The sequence below is a fragment of the Dasypus novemcinctus genome, chromosome X (genome assembly GCF_030445035.2).
Source record: "Dasypus novemcinctus isolate mDasNov1 chromosome X, mDasNov1.1.hap2, whole genome shotgun sequence".
Classification (NCBI taxonomy): Eukaryota; Metazoa; Chordata; class Mammalia; order Cingulata; family Dasypodidae; genus Dasypus; species Dasypus novemcinctus.
The window spans coordinates 24885156-24897227 of NC_080704.1; the positions used below are offsets into that span (position 1 = coordinate 24885156).

General features: G+C 41.4%; 1 protein-coding gene across 2 annotated transcripts in view; it reads left to right on the plus strand.

The window, feature by feature from the left end:
• The window catches only part of PHEX (phosphate regulating endopeptidase X-linked), a 241879-nt gene that overhangs the window by 62784 nt on the left and 167023 nt on the right, over window positions 1-12072 (plus strand). For both annotated transcript variants that reach the window (XM_004450363.4, XM_071213373.1), the window contains exons 6-9: window positions 468-536; window positions 3914-4030; window positions 7693-7776; window positions 9017-9162. In XM_004450363.4, coding sequence (XP_004450420.1) covers window positions 468-536; window positions 3914-4030; window positions 7693-7776; window positions 9017-9162 — 416 coding nt within the window. The remainder of the gene's footprint in view (window positions 1-467; window positions 537-3913; window positions 4031-7692; window positions 7777-9016; window positions 9163-12072) is intronic.

The following is a 12072-nucleotide window of genomic DNA, read 5'->3' on the forward strand; positions in this document are numbered from 1 at the left end:
CTTGTTGTGTCAGCTCACTATGCCTGCCTGTTGTGCCAGCTCGCTGTCCTGCTCATCCTCCCTAGGAGGCACTGAGAACCTCCGCTCCCTGCTCTGTTGCATCTCTCATTATGCTGTGTCTTCCTGTGTCTCTTGTTGTATCATCTTGTTCTGTCAGCTTGCTGTGTTTGCCCATTGTGCCAGCTCACTGTCTTCTTCAGGAGGCACTGGGAACTAAACCACAGACCTCCCATGTGGTAGGTGGGAGCCAATCACTTGAGCCACATCCGCTTCCTGTCTGACACTTTGTAATATCTGTCATCTCTGAAGTAACTATTTGCATGTTGCTCTGAGCAAATGAATTGTTTTTATAATGTTGCCACAATCTAAAAATATGGCTGGAACTAGATGATCTCGTGACTCTTGTTAATATGGTACATAAGCATTTATAGTGCAAGCAGAATACTTTTCTGTTTTTGTTTTAACAGCTGGACCAAGCAACTCTTTCCCTTGCCGTGAGGGAAGACTTCCTTGACAATAGCACAGAAGCCAAATCTGTAAGTTTTACTCATATTTGACTTTGCACCTTGTTAGGCTGCTGTCAGTTTCATAAGTTGTTCTAAGAGCCCTGATTCTTTATTGGAAATGAGCGATGTGGATGTTTGACGACTAGGTTCCCAATGCAAGAACCAAAGGCCTTTTATTCAGGCAAACAAGTTGGACTCCCTGTCTTTAGGGAGTCTGGGCATCAAGACTATATAAGAAAAAAATTTAAAAAGTAAAAGTCTGTATAAGTACCTGTGCTCAGTGCCCTCATGACTTAACTGGGTAGACAGCACACTCAAATGAAGGAACCAAGGAATATGAGCTTGCAGTCATGCCTCAGAAGTGCAGAGAGCTCTCTGTGCAGTACTGGGAGAAATACCCAGTAGACTGATGCTTCTCAACTTTATTAAGAATCACCATTGAAGCTTCTATTAAGTGTAGATTCTTGGGCCATAGCCCCAGAGAGTCTGATTTAATAGACTTGAAATGGGGTCCAGGAAACTTTATTTTTAATAGGTCAATGAGAACCAGGTGGGATCAGTCAGGTTAGACCTCTTGGGTTGGCTTGGAAGCCTAGTAGTTTCCAGGAGACTGGATTAGAGCAGGTTCCTTCCCTATATTTTCAATTTGTTGCAAATTACTGGAAACTATTGAAGGTCCAAAGGAGCCTTAGACCCAAGGGAACATAAGGCCTAGGGAGCTTTCTGGTTTACGCCCAACCTAAGATTACACTGAACTGGGAAGTGCTGGCCCACCACAGAAGTCCCTGGTCCTGTGCTGATTCTAACCCTCACATGTAGAAGACTCTGGAAGGCAGGAAACAAGCCACGGTCCAGCTTTCTGGCTGGCCAAGGTCCCTCATCAAAGAGAGTTGGCAAATTTTCATTCTTGAAAGTGGGCAGAATAAATTTTTGCCATTCTGGGGGTACCTCTATTTCTGCTGAAGTTACCACCATTTCAGCCACCAGGTTTGAAGTCTTCTCCTCCTCCCAAAACCAATCAGCCAAGTCCTGTTGATTTTACCTTCAAAATCGCTCTTCCATGTCCTTCCTCCTTTCTTTCCTTACTGCCCTAGCTCCGATCCTTGTTAATTCTTTTTTTTTTTTTGAGGTACTGGGGCCTAGGGATTGAACCTGGGACTTTGTATGTGGGAAGCTGGCCCTCAATCACTGAGCCACATCGTCAGCGTCCCTGAGTTCCTGAGTTGTTTTTTTTTCATTTGTTTTCCTTGTTTTTTTTTTTTTTCAGGCGGCACCAGGAACTGAACCCGTGACCTCCCATGTGGGAGGAAGGCACCCAGTGGCTTGAGCCACCTCCACTCCCTCCCCTTAATTCTTGACTTGAGCATAGCAAGTGTACTTTTAACTCTTACCTCATCTCCTCCATTCCATTTCCTTCTTAGCACCTCTTGATAAGTTCTCTTCTCAAAGTACAGCTCCCAGCCTGCCATTCCCATGCTTCATTTGCTCATGAATTAGGGTTTCAATTCCTTAGATAGAGTTCAGGGCCTCTTTATGACCCGACCCCAAAGCATCTTTCCTGTTTCATCTCCTTTTACTTTTCCCCCAACAAAAGCACGTCATGCTCACACCTCACAGTAGGACTCCTTGCTGCTTCTGAACCATCTCCATCAAATGCTATGTCCCCAATTTCACCAGGCTGGGACTCCTTCTCCAGCTCTTGAGTTTCCAAGTTCTTAGCAGCTTTATGAAGGAACTTATTTTGGTCTCACTAATGTTATGGTTAATAATTACATGTTTATCTCCTTCATATACTCTTTGAGAATCAGACTAAAGAATAATTTAACTTTTCTTCTGCATAGCCCCACAGCATATGCCCAGAGTTCCTAGCTTGACACCTTGCACATTTCTTGAGTAGGTGCTCCATAAGTGTTTTTAAAATTGAATTGGTATGTTCAAGAATCCCCCAACTCACCCCCAGGTTCAATGATTTGTTGGAACAGCTCACAGAACTCAGAAAACCTATTATATTCATAGTTATAGTTTATTACAGTGAAAAGATACAGATTAAAATCAGCAAGGGAAAAAGGCTCACAAGACAAATTCCAGGAGAGCCCCGGCATGAGCTTCCAGTTGTGCTCCCTCATTGGAATTGTGTGGGGACGTGCTTAATTCTCCCAGCAATGGTGTGTGACGTAGTGTGTGAAGTATTGCCAACCAGGGAAGCTCATTTGAGCCTTGATGTCTAGGGTTTTATTGGGGGATCAGTCATGCAGGTGTGGCTGGTCACCCACATGGCTGACCTTAGTAATTCAGTCTCCAGTCGCTCTAGAAGCCAAGCTGATACCTTGTGGGCCAAAAGACCCCACCACAAATGACATTGTTATAAATTATCTGGCATGGCCCAGAGCTCCAGGTAAACAAAGATAATGTTATCAGGATGTTCCGTGTAGGCTTCGAGGTTCTCTCCCAGGAGCCTGTCCGAGCAAACCTTTCCTTGGAACAACCTAGGCCTGTTGAGTTAATCCTTATTTCACAGCTGGGAATGGCAAACATTATCTTTAACCAAGGCTATTTTTAACTCTTGCTTACTGATTCCACAAATATTTATTAAAGGCTGCTGTATGCCAAGCACTGTGTATGTTCTAAAGTCATAAACATAGTAAGGATAGCTTACAGAGTCAAGGTGTACATTAGGAACTCCTATTCCTATAGCATGATTATGAAGTCATTTACTACCTGGTGTATTGTGTTCTTACAGATATATCTGAAATGAGAGGTGCTCTCACAATGAGATCCCTTAATTCCCACAAAAGTCCACTCAAAATGACATATGAAGAGCCCTGCAACGGGTTTATAAGCATGCAAGGAGGAAATTTGATATCTGCTGTTTGATGGCCTTCTGTTCATGATTCCTCTCTTCTTTCTCTTCTTTTTTCCCCCTAAACAATGGAGAATTTTGTGGAAATGGTATAAAACTGAAAAGTCACAGGGCTGCGATCTCTGGTCTTTTACTTCTTAGTGTGAAGGCAGGTAAATTGAACTGGAAGAGAATAAATCACAGTTTCTCTACCAGTGTTCACAGATTATGTCTTCTGCTTTTAGAAAGCATAGTTCTTCCACATTATTTTATTAAAGCCTCACTTGCCTGGAAAGAGGACTTCTGACTGTTAACTCTCTATTCTGGGCTCATTTGGTGAGGTTACATGTATCCATAATATCACCAGTTTCCAGAAAACTACTTCTCTTGATCTTTGTCTCTCATGAAAATAGTACCCAAGTGGCGATCACTCTTCTTTCTCCCAAAGTGGTGGTGATGGTGGGTGGTTGACATTTATGTCCACCTACTGTTTATGCTCTTCCATGTCTCTAAAACATATTTCCCAATAGGTTGCTATCATGGTTACTTGCTTCTTTATCTCTAACAGTATCGAGATGCCCTTTACAAGTTCATGGTGGATACTGCTGTGCTTTTAGGAGCTAACAGATCCCGAGCAGAGCATGACATGAAGTCAGTGCTTAAATTTGAAATTAAGATAGCTGAGGTAAGTGTTAATCTAAAATGTTTTTCTGTTTTCTTTTTTTTGTTGTAAAGACCGCATATACTGAATGAAAATAGAATTGCCACAATCTAATGGCATTTGGTGGCATTGCCCTTTGCATCCAAGGTAGAATTGGTAACATCCCCTTTTAGAAATAAGAAGATGAAAAACCATGACAGAAAGAAGAATTTTTCATTTCTACTACCTCCCTGGCTTAAGCCCATTCAGTGCCCATATCCTGCTCACCTGTGGCAAAAGAATAGCAGCAGGGAAACCCTTTGACTATTTTCTCCTAAAGAAATTCCCATGTGGTTAACAGAGAAGAAGAGATGTTTAATCTTTATTGATTTGACTTGAATGGTTGGTTACTTTCAGTCCAGTTTATTTCTTTCAGAGTTGCCACCCAGGGTCAGTCACACCCAAGATCTGTGTTCAGGGAAGTCTATCCACAAATACTGGATGCATAATTTGATGTAGAAAGTATATAGGGCATGCTGGTAAACACATTTAGCTGCCTTTCTGGTGCTACTTTGTTCCTACCCTTGTTTTTCATCATCTTCTTACCCCTACTTTTTAAAAAAGATTTATTTTATTTATTTCTCTCCCCTTCTCCCCCATTGTCTGCTCTCTGTGTCTAGTCACTGTGTGTTCTTCTGCATCTACCTGCATTATCAGGCAGCACCAGGAGACTGCATCTCTTTTTTGTTGTGTCATCTTGCTGTGTCAGCTCTCTGTGGGTGCGGCGCCACTCCTGGGTGGGCTGCGCTTTTCTCACGTGGGGCGCACTCCTTCCTACGTGGGGGCGCCCCTGTATGGCACGGCACTCCTTGCGCATGGCAGCACTGCGTGTGGGCCAGCTTACTACATGGGTCAGGAGGCCCTGGGTACCGAACCCTGGACCTCCTATATGGTAGGCGGACGCTCTATCAGTTTAGCCACGTCTGCTTCCCACCCCCACTTTTAATGAATGTCATTTTGTAATATTCCATTTCTGTGTAAGTCACCTTAAATTCTTTCAGGCTCATGGTATATGAAAATACAGATATAAAAACAAACTTGAGGGAGAGTAATAGGAAATTCTAAATGGTTAGCTTGTTCATAGAATAACTTCTTTTCCCAGAAGAACCAAAATGTATAAAATCTCTCTCCCACTTTCATTACTCAGCATATCACTTTGACTCTTCTGAATGCACTGATCTTCATTTTTAATCACCTCCTCACTCAGAGCTAAACCACTGCACTTTGAAGTCATAGGTTCAATTTCTATTTGAGATGTAACTGATGCAGATTCTGCTTTGAGGCCACTTACGACTTTACATATGAGGTCAAACACTACCTGCTGAACAACTTCATCTGGAGAACTTGCCTTTGGTATTTGAGAATCCTCTTGGACATTCATATTTTCAGCATCCACTTCATAACTCAAGTTGTCCCCAGCAGAGGACTGTGAACATCCAGAGTCAGAACTCTGAAGTATTTCTATCTGTTGGTCTGGAAGATCAAAATCAGCTACAACCATTGGAATTGTCTCACTGCTGGTACTTAGAAGGGAAAGTCTGTCACTTAATGGGTTAACAGTAAGGCTGAAGTTCTCCACTTCATCTACAGTAAGCAGCTTTTCACCATTCCCTTTCGATGCAATGTGTTGTACTTGGCTTACTGGCATATGTGAAAAATCATAAAGGAGGAAAAATACAAAATGTATTAAATAAAATCATTGAAATAAAAAAAAAAATCTCTCTCCCTCTCTCCCCCCATCCCTCTCCCTCACTCCCTTTCCCTATCTCTCCCTCCTCCCCTCCCCCTCCCTCCCTCCTGCTGCTATGATGTATGTATGTGCATACTTCTCTCTAAACTCCTACTTGCAGTACAAAAATTTAGTCCTGTACATCACCTCTGAAGATTTGTGAGGATTGATGTCTCCTGTTATTACTGCTGCAGGTATTTTGGAGTCAGATACTGTGTCTGTAAGCCATATGTAGAGGCTGTATGGATTCCCTTTTCAAGAAAATAGGAGGCTCAGAGCTCTAATATGGACTGAAGTTCCAGTAGAGTGGGGAAAGCCTTGCTCTGAGCCAGGGACTTGGACCAAAAAGGGAACTCAAAACAGCTGGGCTGAGGCAAAACTGGGAATTGTCAAGAGGCTAAATGAAGTAAGATATCTGTGGTCGGGGGGTGGGATGGGGGAAGCTGGCAGGGAGGTGAAAACAGCTGTAAGGCCAAAGGGCTCCAACATGAAGCTGCCAACCTGAGTGGAGGGAGGAGAGGGGTTGGTGGGAGGAGGGGAGGCAGATATTCTCTGAGGCAATGATTCTCATAGAGCCAGGAAGCTGTTCGTAGGGAGCACAGGGAGAGGTTAAGGTCACCAAAGAGTTTAAAAAAACTTGGGCAGATGCCCTCCACTCAACCCTCTCACTTTGCCTTGAAAAATCCATGGAGTGTGGATTTTTGGCCTCCTAGGAATGCTCATCTCAATCTCTTGCAACCCAGGTCACTAGTGACATTCAAAACAAGTGAGACACATAGTTCTAGAGAAACTTTTGAGGCTGGGGAGACAGGACAGGATAGACAAGCACAGATAAGTCCTTGTAAATGCCATCAAAATGTGAGTTTAACCAGTCCCAGCTGGAGAGATGAGTGTACAAGGACTAGGTCTTGTTATGGAATGGCTCTTGTGATTGGATCCCAGTGGAATTTAATTGGAAAGGCGTGATAGAAAAATGAATCTCAGGCCAAGTGAGGAATCATAGTTCAAATCATGGGGGTGGTGATAGTGGGATTGGGGGTACAAGAGTAGGAGAGTTAAATGTGAGGTGAAAGGTAGTGTCAGGTTTAATGCAAGGGAATCAGATGATGGGAAGCCTTAAGACAAAATCTTGATATGATTCAGGGGTGGGTATTGGAAGCTACTGCCTGTGAATGGAAGTGATAAGAATGGCTCTTGAAGAAGATGATTGTTACTGCTGTTCTTAGATTAGATTAAGCATGGCAGGGGCTAGAAACTTAGGTGTGGTATTGGCAAACCATGAATATGAATATTTGGAATAGATAAAAGAGTGTGAAGAGTCAGAGCTGGAGATGTGAGTTTTGAAATGGGTGTATAGGTGGTAATTGAATCCTTCTACCCAGCAGTGTGGGTAGGGGAAACTCAAGTTCAAAGAAACAGGAGGGAAAGGGGGGACATGAGCTGTTGAGAAAAATTATCATGGGTAGCAGTAGTATCCAGATAGCTTATTGCTCCTCAGTGAAAATTTGTTCCAAGGAATGAAGGGATGGTCTTACGTGTTGTGAAATATTGATGTCATTAGCCAGATACCACAGGTGAAAGTGGGATGTTTGCCTCAATCATCCAACTTATTTTACTGTCAAAACCTCACTGCAGTACAGTTTGCCCATTCACATTATAGATGAGGAAGTGATTCCAGATAGTTCTTTTTGCATTAACAAGGATGTTTCACAATAAACAGGATGTGAAAGTTTCCTTTGTTTTTTTTCTTAACCTTAATCCAGTCTAAAGTGATGTCTTTTTTTCTTCTCCAGTTGGCACCTCACCAAAGCCTTGAAAAACTTTATAATACTATGCAGATGTTTTGGCACATGTAGCTAGTAGTCATGGAGTAAGAAATGGTTCATTTGAAAAAATAACCAAAGTCTCTTTCCAACAGATAATGATTCCACATGAAAACCGAACCAGCGAGGCCATGTACAACAAAATGAACATTTCTGAACTGAGTGCTCTGATACCTGAGGTTAGTGAGAACTATCCAGTGAATATTATCTTAAGCGATCATTTTACAAGTGATTGTGTTTCATATTTGTGTGTAAAGTTTTGCTTTGTAAAAGTAACTATCAGTTTTTCGGTATTATCTTTGTCAACCATCACATAAAATGTCCCTTGTCTTTGCATCAATAGGGAAAGCTTTCTGCTGCAGGGGACAGAAACTCTTTCTTACAGCGGCCTATAAATGTAAAGCCTGTTTCCTCACATGATGAAAGTCTAGGCATAGGTGGTTGTTGGTGTTGGTTCAGCTGTTGAACAGTCTCATCAGAGACCCAAGTTCTTTCTATCTTTCCACTCCACTCTCTTTAGTATGTTGGCTTTTTAACTTTATATTTGATGACTGATGGTTGCAAGATGGTTATTACAGCTCCACACATCACATCTGCCATCAGGGTAAGAAGAAGGAAGAAGAGTAAATGATGGCTATGTCTGGCTCTTTTATCAGGAGCAAAAGTCTTTCCAGAATATGCCCAAATGTGTTCTCTTTATTTCTTACCAGCTAGGATTGGGTCACATTGTTACCCCTACCTACTTTGGAAGATGGGCAAGTGAGTAACTGGTTTTCCATTTCAATAGTGGAGGAAGGCAAGGGAGAAAAGTTTGGAAATGACTTTTAGGGTAGCCCATCTAAAACACCAAATGGTAATGGTAAGATTGTGATGCTCTAAAGAATGGAGACACATTAACTTTTACTGTTGCTTGTTTTCTTCTATGTTTAGAAAGGTTGTGCCAGAAAGAAGACTAGTAATTTACTGGGGCATCTACATCTGTGTGTATAAGACAGTAAATAGATGAGGGAACAAGGGAGAGTGTAGGATAGAGACAGAATACAGGAAGGAAGGAGGGAGGCAGAACAACAGATAGAGGAAGCTTACAGGATAGGAAAGGAACGAAGGAGGGAGGAGTTCAGGCTGGAGGGGAGAGTGCAGGAGGGGCCAAGGGTGCTCATGAGCATATTACTGTGTGAGTGCGGGTGTGTTGCCCATATGTAGATAGGAAGGACCAGAACATATGTTCCATTTGTGATTAAGGGAAATAGGTCTGGATGGCAGTAATCAGTGGTTTATTTTCTAGATTTGGACAGTTGCATCTTTAATTATTTGGCCTGAAATCACAAGCAATGGGTTATGTTCAGCCTACTTAATTTGCCTTTCTTCTTATTTGCTGCTTAACAGATGTTCTCTCTGTTTTTCTCTTTTTCACCTCAGTTTGACTGGCTGGGCTATATCAAGAAGGTCATCGACACCAAACTGTACCCCCACCTGAAGGACATTGGCCCCTCAGAGAACGTGGTGGTCCGCGTCCCGCAGTACTTTAAGGATTTGTTTAGGATATTGGGCTCTGAGAGGAAGAAGTAAGAACTTTCATGTGAATTTTACCGAGACCTTTGGTTTTCCTTTAAATTATAAGAGTGTTCTAACTCCTTTGAAAATATTTTTTCAGGAATAGAACATCAAAAGACTTGTAGGGAAAATCGTAGTGCCCTTTGCAACCCCTTGGCCAGAACCATTGCCTGGTATAATTTACTTGCTGCAATGATAACAAATATGAAATATTTTTGCCCCTTATTTCTAGTCTTCCTCTATACCATTCTCTCCAAAGGTCTAAATTGTTTATCAGTTTTGGAGACTAGTTATATAATGACGTTATTTTCTGAGATTTCTATATGAATGTCTTTTTTTTCCCTTGTTTATTCTTGGTCTTTTGCTGCTTTCTTTTTTTCTGGTTTCTTTTTAGCTAGTAAGTCACTTTGTGGCACTAAACCAAAGTACCTGTATTGAAGAGACATAAGGCCACTATGAGGACTGTAGAAAAGTGCACAACTTTAGGAACTGTCAGTTCTTTCTTATTTGAAAGAATATTTCAGAATGTGTAGCTTTGCTACTTTGGCACTACAAAGAAAAGGAATCTTTAAAATGCCCAGCAAAGAGAATTTTACATGTTTATTAAACCATTCATATTTGACTCCAGAAAACAAAGCATAGAAAGGTCAAGTAGTTTCTAAAGACAGTTTACTAAGCTAACTGCTAGGTCATGATTTAAAATAATATTTTCTTATATGGACTCAGATAAGATTATGTTTCTAGAAGTTATCTAAAAAAGAAAAGCCATCTACTGGAGGGAGTCCTAGGAATAAACTTTAGCATCCATTTCCACCCCTGGAAACACTTAGACACCTTTTGAAGAGTTGCTGTTCTTTTTAATCTGATATTTTCTGATGATAAAAGCAATATCTTTGAGGAGAAGTTATAGGAAGGAAAGAGAAGAAACAATTCATTTGAAATTCCACCATTTGGAGAGAAAAAGTGATCCTTTGAAAATTTTCTAAATGAAGATTGTATGTGTTTGAGTGGGGTGGAGTTATTCAAAGTGTGCTTCATGGGCTAGTCATTCTAGAAGCATCTCTCTGGGTACATGTTAAAAATACTGAGTTCAGGGTATATGGAAAAAATATACCAAGTGTATGCTACAGACCAGAGTTAGTGGTAATAGTCTGAGGATGTTCTTTCATAATCTATAACAAATGTTCCACAACAGTGTAAGCGTTGGTGGAGGGGTGATATAGTAGAATTCTGCACATTATGCACGATTGTTTTGTAAGCTCACAACTTCTCTAATCAGAAATAAAAATTAAAAATCACTGCATTCAAGCACCCTCCTCCATGGATTCTGATGTAGTAGATCTGGGATGAGGCCCAGGGATCTGTATTTGTAACAAGTACAACAGAAGAGTCTTATGATTAGGTTTTTCTTGGAGTCACTGCATTAGAAGACTTGTTCATGAGTACATTCTCACTCTGTAACACTATAAAATCTGACCCAAATGATTGTTGACCATATGCCATTGAATTACTCAGCACAGTTTTAATGTTGGTGGTAATTAGTTGGAAGGTAGAGTTTGCTAGGCTATGCATGCATTCTTTAGCATCTGGTGAGTCAGTTTCAGTTTTAAATTAGTAGATACTTTTAGAAATTGCATAAAGATTGATTTCTGGGAAGTGGATATGGCTCAAGCATTGGGCTCCCGTCTACCATATAGGAAGTCTAGGATTCGATACCAAAAGTCTCCTGGTGAAGGCAAGCTAGCCCGTGTGGCAAGCTGGCCCATGCATAGTGCTGGCCCACATGGAGTGCTGCCCTGTGCAGGAGTGCCGCCCAGCACAGGAGTGTCAGCCCACATGGAGAGCTGATGTAGAAAGATGACTCAACAGAAAGAGAACCAGAGGAGAGACAATAAGAGACACAGCAGACCAGGGTGCTTAGGTGGCACAAGAGAATGAGCACCTCTCTCCCACTCCAGAAGGTCCCAGGATCAGTTCCTGGAGCCACCTAATGAGAATACAAGAAGACACAGAAGAACACTCAGAAGAACACAGAAGAATACTCAGTGAATGGACACAGAGAGCAGACAGTGGGGTGGAGGGGAGAAATAAATAAATCTTAAAAAAAAAAAGATTGATTTCCAAAGAAGCCTACTTTACAACCAGGGGATAAATTGGACGTAGATTCACTGTATTAGAAAAATCATATATATGGTGATGATTATACTTTTGAATTGCAGGATCTTTTATAACAAATGTGACTAGGAAAGACTATGATTAGAGGGCGATTTTAACCTGGTTCTTGTCAAAATGATGATTGGACAGGTGTAAACATAGATAATGATAATAGAAAATATAGATAGAAAAATTACCTGTACGCATTTTATACATACACAACTCCATTTAAAAAGAAACAAATCTCTTTCACATAATTGTTTACCACCCAATGACCAATTTATCAGAAACAACTTGTATTCTGTGTATTCTTGTAAGACTTCAAGACACTGTATGTATCATGAGAAGATGGATAATAATAAAAAGCTTAGCACAGTAAGTTTTTTACATTACTAATCATGCCATGACACAGTGAACACCCTGATGCCAGGCACCTCCAGCAGCCTTTGTGTAACTTCAAAGCCTAGCACAGTGCTTCTCATGTAGTAAACCCTTTCTAACAATTTCTAGAAGTTAACCAGAGGCCCATCACCATCATCCAGGAGCTGACATGAGCAGAACCTCAAATAATAATGAAGGAGTTTCCCAGGTAGGGAGGCGGAAGGAAAAGGATTATTGGGCATCTTGAGTGGTGGGGCCAGTGTGACTGGATGATGCCTTCAAAGTATGAGTATAAAGAGCTGGGAGAGGGCTTGGAGTGTCTGGTCTGGGCTTGGAAAGTGAAGAGGAAAGTCTTCAGCTTAATGACCCCAGCATCCTTCCACATC